Source organism: Centroberyx affinis, unplaced genomic scaffold (genome assembly GCF_046629955.1).
Source record: "Centroberyx affinis isolate AG114_WGS23_722 - 3 ecotype Tasmania unplaced genomic scaffold, CSIRO-AGI_Caff_v1 ptg000893l_1, whole genome shotgun sequence".
Classification (NCBI taxonomy): Eukaryota; Metazoa; Chordata; class Actinopteri; order Beryciformes; family Berycidae; genus Centroberyx; species Centroberyx affinis.
The window spans coordinates 546,342-565,550 of record NW_027279481.1 but is presented as its reverse complement, the minus strand read 5'-3'; the positions used below and the strand labels follow the sequence as shown (position 1 = coordinate 565,550).

At 44.0% G+C, this 19,209-nt stretch overlaps 1 protein-coding gene across 2 annotated transcripts in view; it reads left to right on the top strand.

Annotated features, from left to right (window-relative positions):
- Positions 1-10,888: 10,888 nt before the first annotated feature.
- midn (midnolin) overlaps positions 10,889-19,209 on the top strand; it is a 30,746-nt gene continuing 22,425 nt past the window's right edge. The window contains exons 1-4 of one of the 2 annotated variants that reach the window (XM_071521516.1): positions 10,889-11,170; positions 14,024-14,252; positions 16,207-16,294; positions 16,476-16,538. In XM_071521516.1, the coding sequence (XP_071377617.1) occupies positions 11,095-11,170; positions 14,024-14,252; positions 16,207-16,294; positions 16,476-16,538 (456 nt within the window). In that variant the 5' untranslated portion in view covers positions 10,889-11,094. The remainder of the gene's footprint in view (positions 11,171-14,023; positions 14,253-16,206; positions 16,295-16,475; positions 16,539-19,209) is intronic. The other variant, XM_071521517.1, reaches the window with a different exon arrangement.

The following is a 19,209-nucleotide window of genomic DNA, read 5'->3' as shown; positions in this document are numbered from 1 at the left end:
AATGCCCATGAGGATTCCCTCTGACCCCCAGCCTGGATTCCTCTGTCTATCATACCCTCATAAATGCCCCCCCCACCCCCCTCCTTCTGCTGCCCCATTCTCCACTGTCTCCCTCCTAATCCCTGTATCTCTCCCTCTCTCTCAGCCCACCTTCCTGCCTCACAGTAACCGGGTCGGGATGACGATGACGGTGACAACAAATCAAACATCCACTGTTAGCATTACAGTAGTTTGAGTCACAGGCTCATTTACACAGCAGAGGTCCCAAAGCTCGACTTTGTTCCATTTCACTTCCAGCCCCTCTGCAACTGCTTCTGACTGTCGTGTCGTAACGTCAAGCCCATGTCAACTGCAGATGACTCTGCTCTGCTACCTGTCGTAACGCTCAACTGCATGTGTCAGTCTACTGTATCTGTGTGTGCGTGTGTTTTGTGTGAGTTCAGCCGTGTCCAGTCATCCTCTGAATGCAGCCGCTGACTGACGCCACACGTGGAGGCTCGGGAGGTGGGGTTTGTTCCATGACTTCAAATAGAAGCCCAAAGCACTTTTCGAAAGGCTCTGAAAAGGTCAGATAGATGGATTCCAGTATAGCGGCACCTCTACATACAGAAACTGTTCATGGTCATCAAGTTTAATCAGCTCATGTAGCTTATTAAGCAAGCTTATTAAGCGGATTCAGCAAGCTTGAACTTAATACTTTGTCCCTTGACCAAGTGCCATCTAAAATAACTTATGTCAGACATGAGCAAACATATTTTAAAAATGTGAAATTTTTCACATTTTTAAAATATGTTTGCAAAATGAGATATCCACCATCTTAAAATGTGACACTTACTTTGACAAAGCCCCCCCTACACACACACACACACACATCTCACTAAACTAAATTATTTTGAGAAATTAACTACTGATTGAGTGAAACTGATACAGAATTGTCATAAATACCCAGAAATCTAAATAACAAACATGGCTGAAACCATAACATATTGTGGCGGAGCTGCATGATAACTAACCAACTAAATACTGAGTTGGTCTAAATTAGTCCACTGTCTGCCAACAATATAGAACACACAATCACAATTATTTGGATTATTGCTGACACACTGATCACATCATGGTGAAGCACAATGAAAGTGGTTTGTCAGGGATTTGTCAGTTTGTCAGATTTGTCAGTTGGAGGTGCATCGCCTGTGGCTGGTGTGAAGAAAGCCTCTTAATGTGTTCTCTCAGTGCCTAAGAGCCAACAACTGGTGAATTATCTTATTTGTCAAAAAACAGAACAACAACAAAAATACCCTAAGGCCCAAGAGATAACCATACTGACCACCTTCACATTTGTGCTGAGACAGACTTGAATACTTTTCCAACTTTAATGAGAAAATCAAACCTCAGAAATATGTGAAAATCTTTGGATACATGAACTGTAATACATGACAAAAACTGCAGATTCGCAAAGATCAGTAGAGGGCTTGGGTCAAAAATAATACATACAATTCTAAACCCGATTATATCGCCTAACCAAACATTTTTTTCTGTTTATGACGACACTGTATATATATATATACCAGTAACACACTTCCTCCAGTACTTTTGTCATCTAAAATTAATTAATTTAAACAGTTTCTGAATCATAACATCCAATACAATAATCTAGTACTCCTATTGATCTTATACATTTTTCAAAAGACTTAAATCCACAATTTTGGGTTTGTGCGGTAAATATTAGCAACGCTTGATGAACACATCCTTAACAAGCAGTAAACACCAGATAGATCAGCTGGTATAGTATAAATAGACACAACTGACTAATTAACTGTGAAATCATAGTTGGCCGCCTGGCTGTATCAAGTAACATTGAACAGAAATAATAGACATGACTAAACATAGCCAAGGCCAAGCTTGGGTGAGCAAGGCAAAGTTAGTTATCACCTGGTTTATACTTCAGGGGTTCAGGCATGTTGATGAACATTTAGACCGAAATGACAGTGAGAGACAGGATGGGGAAATAGAGAAACAACTGGAGCCAGACAAGTATTAGGCAAGGCAGGGCAAGGCAAGTTTATTTATGCAGCACATTTCGTATACAAAGGCCATTCAAAGTGCTTTACGCAAGGTATATAAGACATTTGATAAGAAATACAGGATAAGATACATAAAACAAACAAATAAAAAGAGATAGCTGATGAGCTCTGCCTGCTGCTTTGATTATTCAGGTTCTTGAAGTGCTATTTTTGAGGCAAAGTTATAACATTGCAGTGAACAGTCAGTCAACCAATAGAGAAGGGAGTGTGAATAAAGGCAATTAATTAAATGCTCATGTATCTTTTATTTCCTTTAGGCAATCCTTCTCCGAGACACCATTAGTAATAGTGTTTCTGTAATTAGGCGTAATATTTTGATACTTTTTATATTATTCCATTATATAGCTGTTAAATATAGTTACGTCAACAGAAACAGTTTGTGTGCTTTAAATATGTGGGAGTAATGTGTGGTGCGCTTATTGGCTTGCATTCATAAGGAAACAAGAAAACAATAGCAGCAAAAAAACATATCTGATCATGAGCCATGAGTCATTAGAGATACAAACATGATTTGTATTTGTCATTTTTATTGATACATGAATTTAGATTTTTGAACAAAATTCTCAACAGTAATAGTCATCACAGTTCTGGAGAGCACTTCCTGGTTTTGCCACCTGTCTTGTTTACAGCTGAAGATAAGGCCCAGGTGAATAAACTAACTAGCAGTTTCTGTTTTGTCCACGTTTTGGACTGCAGGAGTTAATTCCACATGCATGTTGAAGAGCGCTCGGCTACCCGGCCGTGGGTGGCTGAGCTGTCAAGGCAGATCAAACGCTGTCTTGCTCCTGGATAGACTTTGAATTCAAGCCTCGCCTTTGATCATTAGTTATATAGATACAGAGGGTCAACGCAGCCTTCCCTCTGTGACTCACTTTTGGTTCATGTTATTCCACCCATACGCAGTAAATATTTAACTAGATATCATTGATGGTATTCTGGTTTCAGTCTCTTCTCCGAAATGACGGTGGCATCTCATTGATTTTTAGCAATGATGCTTGTGAACGCCTGAATTTTTCAACTGCAGGGGAAGTGGAGGTGCTGGGGAAGGCCAGCTTCATTTGCATATTATTATTGTGATTGTTCAGTAGAAACCCTGGATGGACGTTTCCTGACTGAAACTGTTAGGGAATATCCAGTGAATTTCAGCTGAGACCAGTCGGCTAATGGACAATGAACTCTCTTCTATGGATTTACTGCTGTTATCAGGAAACACAAACAGAAAGAGGGAGAGAGTGAGAGAGAGAGAAAGAAACAGAGGAGGAGGGGGGGGCTAGCAAAGCCTGGAAAGTTAGAGGAGGAGGGGGTGGAAAAAGAGAGAGAGGGGGAGGGAAAGAGAGGGAAGGAGAGCGAGTGAGATAGCGAGGGAGAGAGAGAGAGCGGGAAGGGGGCGGCAGAGCTAGGGAGATGGGGATGAATGACGTCGTCAGTGAGGACGGAGGGCTATTTTAAGCATGTGATAGGGAGAAGGCCGCTGCGCAGTCCTCTGGGCTGACGTCACACATGAGATCAACTCCCTGCACGACCTGGCCCATAATGACCTGCGGTATCAATGATTAGATTACTGCACGCGGAGAAGTCAAGAGCAGATATTTTGACGCAAAGAAAATTGCAGGATGAGTGAGAACGGAAAGAAGAGAAAAGAGAAGGGGGAGGGGGTCAAGACAGAGTGCTTTCTGCTCCTGGGGGAGGGGTGGGGGTGGGGTGGGGTGGGGGGTAATGGGAGAAGGAGAGATAGAGAAAAAAACAAATTAAGCAAGAGTGCAAGTGCAAGGACCAAGAGTGGAGAGAAGGGAGACAACAAGAGAGATATAAAACAGAGGAGTACCAGCCAAGATTGAATTAGCCTGGAGCTCCGGCTACCATTAAGCCCAGGATGGAGGAGGATTAGTGGGCAGGATTCTGGAGCGTGCGTGGGTGTGTGTGTGGAAGTATTCAACCATGTGGGAGGAGAGCAGGGTGATTTGGCAAGTTCTGAACTTGCTTGCACCAACAAAGGAAATGCCAGCATCTGGTATTCATCACTGTGTACTGTACACACACACATTCACCGCTATTATCTTCTATCTGTTTTCTTTCTGTGCAAAAGTGCCAGCACTACTGGTGCACACACAATAACCTGCTTCTCTTAAACTGATACGGTGTCCCTTCTACGCTCACTGACCTCCAAGAGCAAATTTTTACAACTGATAGTATTCAGTGAATGGGCAAAGCCATTTCAAAAGGCATAGCTTTGTTTTACCAGAAGTGAGTAACACACGAGAAGTCCATTCTGCAGAGCCAAAACCACCTACCCACCCACCCACACTTTCCTGCCCTGAGTCTCCCTCTCTCCCTTTCTCTTTTTCTCCTATTTTCTTCAATCTCTCTCTCTCTCTCTCTCTCTCTCTCCATTCTGTCTCTCTTTGACCTGTTCTAGTTTATACAGTCCATAGTGTGACATCTAACCTTTTACCGGACCACCAACCCCTCTGGTACTATGCCTTAGGCTGTCAAACAAACAAATAAACAAATAAATAGAGCTAACACCCTCCCAGCTCTGCCAAGTTTCACAGCTATAAAGGTTCTTATCGTGCCCGGCTTGTGTCCTGTGGGTGGATTTTATTAGCTTATTTAGCACATTCAGCCCAGTTCCAGGGTGAGTCCTATTGCGGGCCTTTCGGTGTGAGCAGACCGGCTCGGCCGCCGTAAAAGGCAGCAATAATCAAGTCCACTTTGTGGGGGTGTCAAGTTTACACCATTTGGATTAGACTGTGCAGTAAGTGGTTGACAGGCAGAATCTGGGATTTGGGAGTACAGTACAGTATCACTAGTGTCCTATGAGTCGTCACGACACAAGACAGACTGTGAACAAGACAAATGGCTCGCCGCACGAAGACAGAATATGGTGCCCACTGTTAAGTATCCTGTTACAAACGTGATAGGCTACGCTGTAGTGGTACATCTTCTCCTCACAAGATCCAGCTGGAGGCTCAAATCACATGAATGTACTGATAACACATTACGCCACTACAAGCCAAAGTTTTTAATCAGAACCAATGCATCACTTCAGTGAATAAGGTCTATAGTCACTGTGTGTAATTTTGCTACAGGGAAGAAAAAGCCTACACCCATATAACTTAATGTAGTCACTGTCTATAGGTGAAGAAATTGGTGGACTCACAGGCTGGTGAAATGCTCCTCATGTACTAACTGTGTAATCAACAAGGAACGTTTCACCAGCTTTACCTGCCACTTGGGAATGTGTTGACCAAGACTGGGATGATGTATTCTAAAGTGTGGCGACAAAAGCAAAGCTACTCATCACCACACACACACACACACACACACACACACACACACACACACACACACACACACACCCAGCCATATAATGAACATTCCATCTCTAGAGAATAAATACAGCGATCTGGTTGGTTGTGAAATGCTTGGACTGTATCCACGGTGCCTCTGGGTGCTGTTCAATCTACAGAGGTTATTCAGTTTGGGAGGGCAAGTCATCACTCACTCAACAATAATAAAAAAAGCATATAGTGTTACAGTTTGTATCCAAGCTGCTGCTGTGATTCATGTGACTCATGTAATGTCAACTTTACGTATAAAATCTGTACACTGCAAAAAAAAAATCTCCATCTTAATAAGCCATTTGGTCTGTTCTTCTGTCTTTTCTTAAAACAAGTGAAAAAATCTGCCAGTGAGGTTAGGTAATTTCACTTGTTTCCAAGACAAATCCAACTTGTTTCAAGAATTTTGTAGAATCAAGTTTCATTTTGTTGATAGTAGTGCAGTGATTTTGCCTTATGCTGACTCACGACATTGACACTCATTTCTAGAAAACTCCTGAAACAAGTGAAACTGCATTGGAAACAAGTGCAGTTATTTTCACTTCAATGGCAGAATGTTTTTCTTGCATTAAGAAAAATTAGATAAGATGAGATAAAATTTGAAGACTTCAGATAAGATTTGAAGACTGAATATGAGACTAAATGACTTTTTAAGATGCTTTATGGGTTTCCATGCTGTATGATCTTCCCTATGCTTTGAATGTTGGGTTGCTGGGTGCCGGGCTCCTTGTCTCTATGTGTTCTCATGTGCTTATGGCTGCTTGTAATGCTACTTGTTAATGCTTGCATAGTTTTTATTCATTTGTCTGTGCTTATGTGTTTTGTATGTTCTTTTATGTTCCTTAAACCATCAACCTGCCCAGTGACTACAGATGAAAATTAGCCTGTACGGCTAAATCTGGCACATTTACATAGTGCATCTAAGTTCTTATGTGCACTGTCCCTTTCTTAAATAAAATAAACTTCAGAAGACGTTTTTTTGCATTGTAAGGTGAAGCATCCGTGTCCCAAAGATATGCTATGTGTTGAAAGTTTCAATAAAAAGTTTTGTCCAGCAGGACAAAAGTCAAGGGAATGTCGTGACTCATAATACTGGAAATGGGGTCTGGTTGAAATGTCCCTGGCTCGGATGTTCCGAAGTTACTGTAAGCTGTGACTGTGACTAAGTCATGGTTTGAAGTGACACTTTCTTTTCTTGTCCCCTTTTCGTTGCACGTTTTGCACATTTTCTCTCTCTTTCTCAGGCTGGGGCCCTGACACTCGCTCTCTCGCTCTCTCTCTCTCTCTCTCTCTCTCTGGCACGCTGTCTGCTTTAGTGTGTAAAGCTGTAGAGCTAGAGATGTGTCATCAATCATCTGTGCTGTGAGCCGGGAGGCTGGGAGGGCGAGCAGGCAGCACTTCAAACAGGGCTCCATCTGCAGGTGTGGGATCAGAGGCCTTGTCCAGACCGCCGGCCTTTCATTCCTCTCCATTTAAGCCCCTTACACCATTCTTCCACCCACTCCCACCACACTACTCACCTTCTGCTCTCTGCTGGCACGTTTTCACCCTCCAACCCTATCCAAAAATCTAAAACTAACCCCGCTCTACATGTACCATTACCACTGACCCAGTTTCCCCTCTTAGGTGTGGCATCAGTTCAGAAAGCTCACTGTGGTGTCACCTAGTTATTTTGTCATTCATCTCCTCCTAAGCATGTAACCCCACCCCCGCATATCGGCCACCACCTCTAACCTAGCATCTGCTTATCCCACACCACCTGCAACCTGGCCCCTATTTCTCTGAACCCAGTTTCTTTCAGTCTAGAGATGACTCAACCCCACCCACCCAATCTGCCCATACAGACCACTCCAACCTCTGTACTCATAATTCAAAAACTTAAAGACCCCATGAAATAGCATCAGGTTGGACTGTGAGGGATCATTCAAAAGTGTAAAACCAATGGGATATCAGTCAGGGAGAGAAAGGCAGTTTTATTTGATGGGAGGGGCGGGATTGTTCAAAAAATCTGATGGTTTTATTGGTTGGAGTTTTTATTTATTCCCACTGATGCAGCATGAGGTCATCATTAAAGATACACAGATTTCCAGGAAGTAAAGCTAATGGGAGTTCATTTCATGGGGACTTTAATGCGACCACTTAGCAGACATCTGGGCTGCGATCAATAACGTCTAACTTGAGTCAAAGACACACAAAGACTGGATCTAATCGAGTGAAAATCAAGACCGGAATTAACAGGAAGGGTTGGAGGGTGCGGGGTCCAAATCACAACCAACACCCCAAGAACAAAAGAGACACTACATCTTTGTTTGATGTTTACATCATTCTTACAGGTTGAGACTGGAATACAGACAAATGCAGATTGGAGAAGTAAATTACTCCCACTCCCCGGGCCATCCAAACACTTTATTTGAAGAACCCGATCATACATCAAGTGTCAGGTTTTGATGATCTCGCCCCAAATTAATTTCACAGCTCTTAAGCAAACAAAGTAGCTGACAACCAGACATGAGATTTACAACCTGAAAAGACATTCTGCCTTCAGTCAAATAGGTGGAAAGTTGATCCACCTTTGAACTGCTGGTTGGTTTCACACACTTTTCACTCTCAAACACTTAATATCTCTGTGTCCCTGTGTGTGTCCCCGTGTGTGTGTGTGGGTCTGTGTACGTGTGTGAGAGTGCATGTATCCAAATACTTGTGTGCCACCCTCGTCCTGTGGCTCTGCCTTAAAGAGAGAGTCACTCCTCCTGTGTACAGTAGATAGCTAGGTATTTGGGTGAGTACAGTACATAAGTATTAATCCATGTTTTGTGTCAGCATGTCAGGTATGCGTGCATCTCTATGTGTCAGCTTCCTGTGGTAACGCTGCAAACACGGTCGGTCGGTGTGTGGCTGGGCGAGGTGTGTCTGTCCCACTCACAGCCACTCAGCGTGAATCAGGAGGAAATGGTGGCAGGAGAACAACAGCAGCCGGCTGAGTGCATCGGGCATGGCTCATTTTTCTCCCGAGGCAGAGGGCGGCCCGCTGCTGACTTTGATGGATAGGAATGCTGCTCACCCACACACACACACACGCCCACACATGTCCCACACACTCAGTCTCACACACGAGAGCTCCCGCGCGCCCGTGCGCGGACACACACATTCACACGCAGGCTGCTCTGTCCCACCAGATCTGATATCCAATGTGAAATGTTTACGACCCGCCTACACTCCCTTCCTCCCTTGTCAATAAGCTCTTCCCAGAAGTATGTGTGATGCATTATCATGTAGACTTCTGCATATGGGGGTTGCTCTAGCATCCTCCATCACAGGCTTATTCATGTGCATCCTACTGCGCCATACGGGCATATAGCGAAAAACATTTTGGGTCTTGGGCTACATGATGATAAATTTGTATATTAACCTGATTCATTTACTTAATCACATTGTGATTTGTCATATTAATAGATAGTATGAGATGACATGTTAGCCACTGCGGATCAAGAGCCTGAAAACTTTGAAGGAAAGCTTGAAACAAAACAAATTATATACTGAAAGGAAGTCTCTACCCAGGAATTACACCTGAGTGACAAGTCCCAAAGAACCAGACCCCCGACACCTTCTAGTTAGACTGAACTTACGAAACGATGTATAATCAAGATATGTATAGTGAGAATTATACCTTTGTCAAAAAAACATCTCAGCTTGTCAGTTCAACGACACGGTCTAATTCGGGCAAACAAGGTCAGAGTGTTCTGCATGACCTCAGCTGTGTTGACAGGCAGGCATGCTGGCAAGCAGAGCCTGCTGGTTGAAAGAAGAACTTGACTCTCAACCGGGCAGAGTGACAAACATCAGCGCATATTAGCTTCCTCTCTGCTTAAGTCTCTTCCCAGTCTCATGCACACACAGATCCTGTATTTTGCTCCTGCCAGCATGACAAGCGTCAAAACAAGCTACCAAGCGAGCTAATTCAAAAGCACACTCTTGACTCGAACAAAGGGTTGTGTTTCAACTAGAGGAGGGAGTTTAACCAAACTCCTTTCACTTTGTTCCACTGAGTCAGCATCTCTCAGAGACAGAGAGAGGGAGAGAGGGAGAGAGAGAGAGAGAGAGAGAGAGAGAGAGAGAGCTGTTGGGGCTATAGGCAAAGACAGGCACCTTTGTCTGCTCAGTGAGTCTGTGGGAGATAACACCAATGTTTTTTTAACACACTCTGCTCTCTCCCTCAGTCTCTCTCTCCCTCTGTCTCTGTCTTTCTCTTTCTCTCTCTATCTCTCGCTCTCTCTCTCTCACACACACACACACACACATACACACAAAGACAGAAAGACAAAGACTTCAGTAAAACACTGATCCCATTGAAGATATAATCTGGTACAAGATAGGCGCTGATTGACTGCACATACACATGCATGTACGTGAGCGTGCGTGTGCGCTTATACACACACACACACACACACACACACACACACACACAAGGATGATTCAGTTCCCAGACAGTGTGATAATGTGCTGGTGTGGCACAGTGTCCCCTGTTCAGTAGGGAGGAGTGTGTCTCGAATCAGCCAGACTGTCTGTCCTGATCCTGAGGCAGGAAGGACAGTTCTTGGCTGAGATATTCGCATATTTGTGGGGGAAATCAGTTCATTTTTTCTTTGACACGTTGCACAATATCTCTCATGGCCTTGTCGTGAACCTCAGTGTGATTATTATCATCACATATCTGAGCACAATCACTGTGTACAGGCTTAATACAAGCAGCCTACTGCAGCTGTCTACATTATTTGATGAATATGTGGAGTATTCATTGTGAATAAGTGGAGAATAAGGTGGAGAATAAGGATTTGTCAAGTAGTAAAAAAAATATAAAAGTAGAGTGTGAACATACCCAAGATTGACGTTGCTATTGAAACAGCAATGTAGCAAAAATAGCAATAATGGCCTTATTACTTATATTTGACAAATGTCCATGATATTGCCTGTGCTGTTATCAGAAGTGACTTTCCTCGCATGCAGAGCTGAATCCATGCCAGTGAAGTTTGTTTATTCCTGTGCCCTCGTCGCCATGCAGCCTGTTTCCCTGATCTGTTGCCCAGTAACATTTTTTTTTCTTTCTGTCGTCAAAGAATGGCAACACCCCTGATATTACTAAAGCATTCATTTCATTGACTGTTTGTTAAGGTCGTAAAACATCGAGCTGTGATGTTTCACTTCTATTCAACTATCCACTCCATTAAAAAGCCCTTTCTCTGGCTCAGATAACCTCGTCATTGACACAGTTGTATATCTTTATCTCTTGCAGCTTTGCGTAAGCACATTCTTTCCCATCGTGGAGAGTACATTTGATAGAGGCGGTTACAGCGAAGCAAGGCCACCTTAAATCACATGCTGACATAACAAGAACGCTACTCTCCACCCATATCCGAGAACACTCGGTTAAGAGGTGTCTCACCTCTCAAACTACGCTCTTACCAAGATAGACACCGGTGTGGAGACGACACACGGAGGCATCCCAGGACATAACTGGAGCTTCTTATTGGCCAGGAGTCCCTCGGTCTGGTGCGTAACGTTGCGCGCTGGAGACGCGCAGGCCTGCCAGAGAATTTACTGAAAAGACTGATCTTGTGGATACTCAAGTGTTTGGATTTAATAAAGTGTTTCATCGCAATCTGGGTATTCTTTACATGCCAAAGCTGGGGGAACCGATTGAAACTCCAAAGACTTTTACGCGAAGCTTTAAAGTTTTCGCCACGATAATTGGTAAGCGCACCTTGACATTAACTCCAAATAATGTGACGTTATTTAAATAATATTTTAACTGCTATTCATTGTTTGTGACTTTGATTGTAGACTGTTAATTTATGAAAGGTTTGACATGAGTTGCTCAGTCAATCTCAGACCAATATGAGCATGTTGTGAAGTGATTTGATGTAAATTCTGTGGAAATCATTAACTTACTGGAATCGATGACAGGAGAGGCCTCTGTGTTGTTGTGATTAGTAGTATGTAATATTAGGCAGCAATTGCTGAGATTGGTTCTTTAGATATTCAGTATGCTTTAGCCTGGCACAGGGGCACAAAGCAGCCTTACTAAATCATACAGTAAACTACAGTCTCTTGTCATCACACGGCCAGTCATGCTTATTGTATAATAAGAAATGTGAATGGGTAGATGTAATGTAGAGACAACTGAATTGATTCTCTGGCCAGATGATGAATTCGCCCAAACAATAAACTGATTGTCACCAGATCTTTGATTTTCAGCTCCGGTTGCTATCGAGTCACGTATGTGAATATTGCAACGACATTAAAACAGGAGTTAAAAGTCACCTGCAAGTTTTGCTGGTGGGGGTTTGATCGTTGGCCACTGGGAGGCGATAGAGTATCTTCTTTTTCATTCTGGAGCGGACACTTGTTTTAGAGGAGTCGTGCAGTTTTGGACGAGCGAACTCAGTAGCCTATATGGATGCTTTTATGGTGTCGCTGTAAGTCTGTCCCTGTCTCTCCGTCTCTCCGTCGCTCTCTGAGTTGCTCTCTCTGGACAGTTTTGCGTAATTCTTGTTCTCGTCTGACATGAAGTTTATTAGTCACCAGTACATGAGAAACACGAATGTCTCAATTTACACGAAATTTAGCCGGAGGGTGTGAATGAGCAGCGTCAGTCACCTTATCTGCTTCTTACATGGAGGCAAATCACATGTCATATTTGACTCTATATCTACCTACACTGGACTCTCTCTCTCTCTCTCTCTCTCTCTCTCTCTCTCTCTCTCTCGCTTGTTAACCTACTTCCTGAAGAGAATACCCCGCATAATGCGTAATTTGCATTCCATTCGTGATGACTTTAATGTTTCTGCATGTTGTGGAGGTCAGGGGAAAGAGGATGGCGTCAGCACTCTTTACTGCCATTAGAGCCGAGGCTAATAACTTAACATCTACCGGGGTGGATTGCGCAACCCACTGCTCTTTACCAGTTGTTCCCAAATATTTTCATATTAAGGACCCACAAATAGGCCTAGATGCACTCTGGACTACAGAACCCCATTTGTTAGGAGTGTTACCAAGGAGCCCCATCTGATTTGTTGTTAGATGTGATTTAGTACAGAAATGGGTCACTGTCTACACTGTATGTGAGGAGGTAAGAGTGCATGGAGACAGTGAAACCTATTATTATTGGAACCCCCATTGGAACCCTTTCAAGGACCCCTGGAGGTCCTGTGACCCCACTTTGGGAACCACTGGTCTATACTGTGATGACAACACAAGAGTCTTAAGTGTAGACTATGTAGACAGGAATCCTGAAGAACACTAATCGAGTCATCTGTGAACCAAAACACAAGACATCATTTTGGATTTGTTTGCATTTGTGTAATTGTTGTGTGATTAAATGCTATTTTGGTTAACAACACAACTTCCATTTCAATGCTATCAGTGGCCTGCTGCTCAGACAAGACTCTAGGCCAGAGGTTCCCACACTTTTTCATGTCAAGGACCCCCAAACAGATCCACATCGGACCACTGACTCCCATTTGAAGCGCTGTTGAAAGATGTGACTTGGTAGCTACACAATTATATAACTGTATATAGGCTACTGTAGGTGGGGGAGATACCACCCTTGGATAGCGTGAAAGCTGTGATGAAAACAGTCATTCTTACACATGTTCTTATTGTGATAACGTGTAGTGAGTGAAACAATGAGTGAAATCAAACTATTCCTCATTTTGCTGAGGACCCCTTCAAACCCTCTCAGGGACCTGTGGGGGGCCCCGGACCCCAGTTTGAGAACCACTGCTGTGGGCTACTGTGGTATTGGGACATATTTTGTTCTATGCTGTAATTTATTATGAATGGCCCAAACTTGCCTGCCCTCCACGTGGGTGTGGATCTCTTCTCTCTATTGGCTGAGATCGGCAGCGTCCTAACGGAGCTCTGCTGTGATTGGCCGGGCTGTTTCAGGGCTGTGGGCGTGTTTTATCGATGGTGGAAGTGGGATACTTTGTGACAATGTTCATTGTCGATTTTTCATTGGAGCTGCCGTGGGTATGAGTGCGCGGCGGAGAGCCTCTCAGTATTAAGCCGTATGGGGCTTTGCAGCTTACAGTTCGTGTATTTTGTCCTCTAAAGCTTGCAAAAGCTTCCAAAACACCAAGGGGAATTTCTAGCTTTTTTTATTTGTCCTCTCATTTTCTGTCTCAAAGGTAACCGTGTTCGTAAATGAGCGTCCATGGCATTTTTTCCTGACAAATACTTGCGTTTCTGACAGGCATTTACCCATCTATGTAGCATCTGAGACATTGGCTTGCACGTTGGAAAAGGCAACAAAGGAAAAAAAAACTTAACACAAGAAAACTGAGCCTTATGTAGTTGACTTTCCTGGCTGGGGGAATATTCTCATGATAGTGACCGGAGAGAAGACGGACTGGGTTTTATTCTGGAGAAAGGAAGCACCGAGAGAGAGAGAGAGCGCTCCCTGAATGCTCCCTTTGATTTGCAAGCAGACCCTCTCTCTCTAACACAAGGGCTGTCGCAGAAAGAACGGATCTGCTTCTTCATCCTCCTCACCTTCTTCATCCCCCGCTCTGCTCGTCTTGTCTCCCCCTTCTCTGACCACAGGCTATCGGATGGACCAGCATCCTAGCGCCCGGAGCTGCACCAGTCGCGGGGCTTCGTCCTGCGAGGCCGTCCCGACTGAACCCTCCATGAATCTGTACATCCACTCCACCACCGGCACACGCTTCGAGCTCTCCCTGCCCCTGGAGGAGACTGTGGAGGGACTAAAGAGAAGACTGTCTCAAAAACTCAAAGTACCAAAAGAGAGACTCGCCCTTCTTCACAAAGAAACGTGAGTAAACCCGAAAATTGTAACTATTGAAATGTAGTGGGAAATAAACTATAACATCCAGTTGGTGAGCTCCATCACCAATATAAACAAAATAAAAAACAACATTAATGTATGCCTCCCATTATAAGACCTTAACTTGAATTCGTTTGATACAACTTACTATAGGCTACATCTACCTCATAAAGATTTATGTCAGTGTAAAAGGGGTAAACTATTCCGCAATGAAAAATGTGCATAAACTGAGTTTCGCTGGGTTTAGCCTCCGCTACCTTCCGGGTTATGTTGTAGCCTATATGGTGTAATATGTGAAAGCCTATGTAATACAGTTTTAATATGTTCTATAATTTGCATTCATCGGAGGCTGAGCTCTCGGATGTTTCAGGGACGACCTTGGCTGCTTTTGTCAGCAATATATTCAAGGGAACATGCTATTGACCACCAGGACGCACGGTATTGGAATTACGCATATGGCGACGCACCGGTCACTGGAGCAGTATTGACGAGACGATCCGCAGACTTGCATCGATTCATCCCTCGTTCATTATAAATACCGAACCACGATTGAATTGCTAATACTGTGCAAATCAAACACGTTAAACATTGATGAGTAAAGTCACACGGGCAAGGGTAGGTGCGCACTGTAGCCTATGTTTTATTTACTGTGCTGCAGCATGGGCATAGTGTTTATCTGACAGACAGACTTTTGGGGTCACACATTTGTTGAATAATAGAAAGATGGGTGTATTCAGTAGTGGTTGTGTTTTTGAAATGCGTAAAACGGGGTTTTCCTGCATAGTGGTTTAGTTCTGGGGTAACAGCGAGTAGAAACAGAATAACTCCTTGTTGGTTTCAGTGGATGCAGGCGTGAAGTAGCAGGCTATAGACCCTTTAAAGGCTGGGCCAGCCTCCTGAGCACTTAGAAACTGCTGCTATATTATTCAGATTACGGGAGCGCTGCATGGACAATGGGCGTAGTTAAACAACGCTTTGCCCTTTTATTATTTAAAACTAACTGAAACTATGAAACTATAGTATTAGCCGGTTCCCAAATGAATCGGGCTCAGGTTAAATGGACTAACAATGGCGCGGGGGGTGGTATGCAAAAACAAAAAACAAAAAACAGGGGGCTTTATTACATGCAAACAGTCCGCATTGTTTTTCATCCCCCTCCCTCCATGTAATCACCCAACAAATCACATCATCCTTTAAAACCTGAAAACCCCCTTTTTAATCCCCCTCCTCCTCAAACAGTAGACCTACAGTAATTCCAGTGCTGAGTGCCTTTGTTCAGCTGCATGGGGTGAGATTTGGGTCATGCCTGTACAGTAGACTGTCCTAAACATGCTCCAATATAGGAGGCAAGGAGTCACTACACTTGGCTGTGAGTGGTTATAGTGCATCATCACTGACCTACAAGAAAAAATTAGATTCATTCCCTCATTGTAGGATAGATACTCTTGCTATGCACCAAACAATAAAGACAAAAGCACTGGAAATACCATAGGCTGCATGGCTAAACTGCCTGTAGAACTGCATAGGCTGCTGCCATAAGGATATGCAGTTCACCAAAGAACAATAGACATGTAATGACAATAATATTTTTGTTCTTTTTATTATTTTCTTATCTAAAGATTGCGGCTTTGTTTTCAACATAGAGCTTCTGTCCCCCAGTTCCGTAAGTCAACTCAAAACTGAAAAGAAAATACTTACCTCCACTTAGGCAAGTGGCAGTGGTGCCAAATATCCACTGCGAGCAGTTGTCAAGCTCCACTATACTCGAAATTGAAATATGACAGCCCAATCAATACTTCTCTTTCAAGGAGCTTTTCACCCACGGCTCTTTTTCAAACTAGTTTTGAAGTCTGTCTGCCCCCCTGGCTGAAGGGTGTTTGTGTGTCTGAAGAGAGAAGATATTGTCAGCACGGTCTAATTATGTTGTTCTCTTTAACCGCAGGCGACTAAGTTCAGGCAAACTCCAGGATCTCGGGATCTCAGATGGGAGCAAGTTAACGCTTGTACCAACAGTTGAAGCAGGCTTAATGGTAAGGCTCACTAGACTGTATAATTGTATTTAGTTATACAGGATAGGATTTGGGGTCCAGCTCATAATAACATCATTGGTGTGTTATTATTATGCAATTGCAGATTCATTTCTCCACTTAATTAATGTCTGCTCATTTTTAGTCCATTGTTTTACACCCCCTTTCCCTCTGTGCACTGCAGTCTCAAGCATCAAGGCCTGAACAGTCAGTGATGCAAGCCTTGGAGAGTCTAACAGAAACTCAGGTAAGAGGCCACCTCTCTGTGTTGACTTTTACATGATTATGGATGTAACAGAGTCAGTATGCTACTATGACTGCAATGTAAACTGAGAGCTTTGTGCCTTGTGTGTCTGTGTTTGCATTGGAGGCATGGGAGGTTGTAGCTTTGGATAAATGGAGTTTATATAGAGCAACACCCAGATAAGAGAGAGAGAGCGAGGGGGAGAGGGAGATGAGCAGGCTGCACAAGCCTCTTTACCTGTCTAATCTCAGCCTCTTAAACAAGCCCAGCCAAGCTGGACATCCAGTGTGAGCTGTCAGGATATAATAAGCAGCAACACCCTCCTGTATCCTAGTAACATCTGTGTGTGCGTGAGTGTGTGTGTGTGTGTGTGTGTGTGTGTGTGTGTGTGTGTGTGCGCGCGTGCCAATGAAGGCAGCCTAGGCAAATGCCACCCAAGAAAGGCTTGTTTGTGAGCTGCTAAGAGGACCAGCACATAAGACTCACCTCCACACTTCTGTTTATGCCTTTATCTCTAATCTCTGTCACTCTCTCTATTTCATGCTCTAACACACACACACACACACACACACACACACACACACACACAAGTTTCCAGGAAGTGTACTGTGGCTGCATGCACATCGAGTGTAGCCGTACTCACTCATAAACAGAGAATTGGATTGTCAGATGACAGGCTTCTCAGTCAATATTAGCATAGGCTTCCTGGAAGCATAGCGTGCAGACATGCCTAGAGCGGGCCCTACACCCTATACTTGCACCGCGGTGTCTCTGTGAGGCTGATAAAATACAGTATACATATGAGTCAGTGTGGCATGACTCACCAATATGATCAATAGTGAGAGTAAAGTGAAAAAAGGCATGAGTTCTCCTTGCTGGCCGCAGAGAGAGAGAGCGAGGGGCGATAAGGCTGAATGCACACAGACAACAGCGGTGACGTATGAAACGCTCTCTGCAGCTGACTGACTGGCTGACTGACTCAGGTCGACTTCCTCTGTAGCGTTGGGTAACCTTGAGATGTACGTAACTGCATCAGTGATGCGCTGCTGACTGATGTCAAAACAGCACAAGGTGGTGAAATTGGATGCTGATGTAAAGAGCTAAGTGTGTCAATGATGCAGCAATGCTCACATCCTGATGAATTTGTCAGGAGAGTGATGCATTTTGCTGAGAAGTTTTGTAAGAGGATGTGGCTTGTTGGTCGTTAGGGGAGTGTGGCTCAGTGTGGCTTCGTTCCCTGCTGATAATTTTATGGTGGAAATCCTGGCTTGTTGTGTGTGTGAACTCAGCATGCTTCTCGTAGCACTGACAGCAGATGACTGAGTGTGTGTAGGTGTGTGTAAATGTATGTGTGTATGTTTGTGTCTCTCTGTGCGTGTGTGTGTGTGTGTGCATGTCAGGGTGGTAGTGGGCTGGAAGCAAGCCTTGCCCATCATGTGGTACGCCTTCGCTGGGTAGCCATGAGTGACTGTCATTTTTACCAGAGTCAGATGACAATTCAACTGCCAACCCAGGAAGGCTTCTTTCTCTCTCTCTCTCTCTCTCTCCCTTCTCAATTTCAATTTTCAATTTCAATGTGCTTTATTGGCATGAAAGTTCACAAACAATGTTGGCAAACCACCAAGATAAATATATTATATATATATTTAAATACATTATATTCCCTGCCCTTTGTATCAGTGTGTGTGTGTGTGTGTGTGTGTGTGTGTGTGTATGTAACCTCTCTCTCGCTCTCTGAAATGAGTCAGAAGCCTGAGCTTGCTTGTTGTTTCTCACAAATGGCTTACTGTATTGTACACTACTGTTGCATTCACGTTTCCTGTACTATTAATCACAGTCCCACAGCGGGGATAGAAAGAATAAAGGGCAGAGTAAGAATGATAGCAGGGTAAAAGGTTAAAATAAAGGCATAAAGCTGCTTTAGTGTGTTTTTATCCAGGGAAATTGATTCCTCTTTATAATTCATGAGGCGGAATGGAATGATATAGATTGCGGAGAGATTACAGATCCGAGTAAGATTAGAAAATAGGAACACAAAAGCTTTCCCTCATTTCCTCTCTCTCCCCAACTCTGGGGCTATCAAAAATCAATCAATGCACTTAGCTCTTAAAAGTGTCTGATACGATAACTGATATGCCCATACACCCAAAAATAGCCGCAGTGCGATGTGGGGCGGCTGTATAGCTGCGGTGGCCTCAAGAGCAGCAAGCGGGTTGTCAGCCCCAGTCCACCCACCCATTTTTTGGTCACGTGAGGTCTGGTTGGGAGATCGGGTGTTTTGCCAGGAAGTGATGTGTGTATTCGTGGAAGTGGCGGCTGGACGGACCGCCTCATGTCTCCTTTATCAGGATTCCAGGGGAGTCCAGCCCTAACTAGCTAGCTGGCCAACCAGGGCGGAAACATGACAGCTTCCAGGGAGAGGGCTATTTCAGACTTCTGTGGAGCAAGACAGATAGAAAGTGTTTTATGGAAAGGGAGCCCTGGCAATTATCGAAATGCTTTTTTTTTTTCTTCGCTCCCTCTCCCCTTCTTCTGCTTAACAGCTCTTCCAGGGCCCTATAATTTGAATGTGCTGTGGTTTGCAAGTCTGGCTAACTGGGCTGTGTAGCCGCCTCAGTTTGACCACGATGGCTGGCTTCTATAGCGAGGACGACTCCGGCTGCCTTAATTCCTC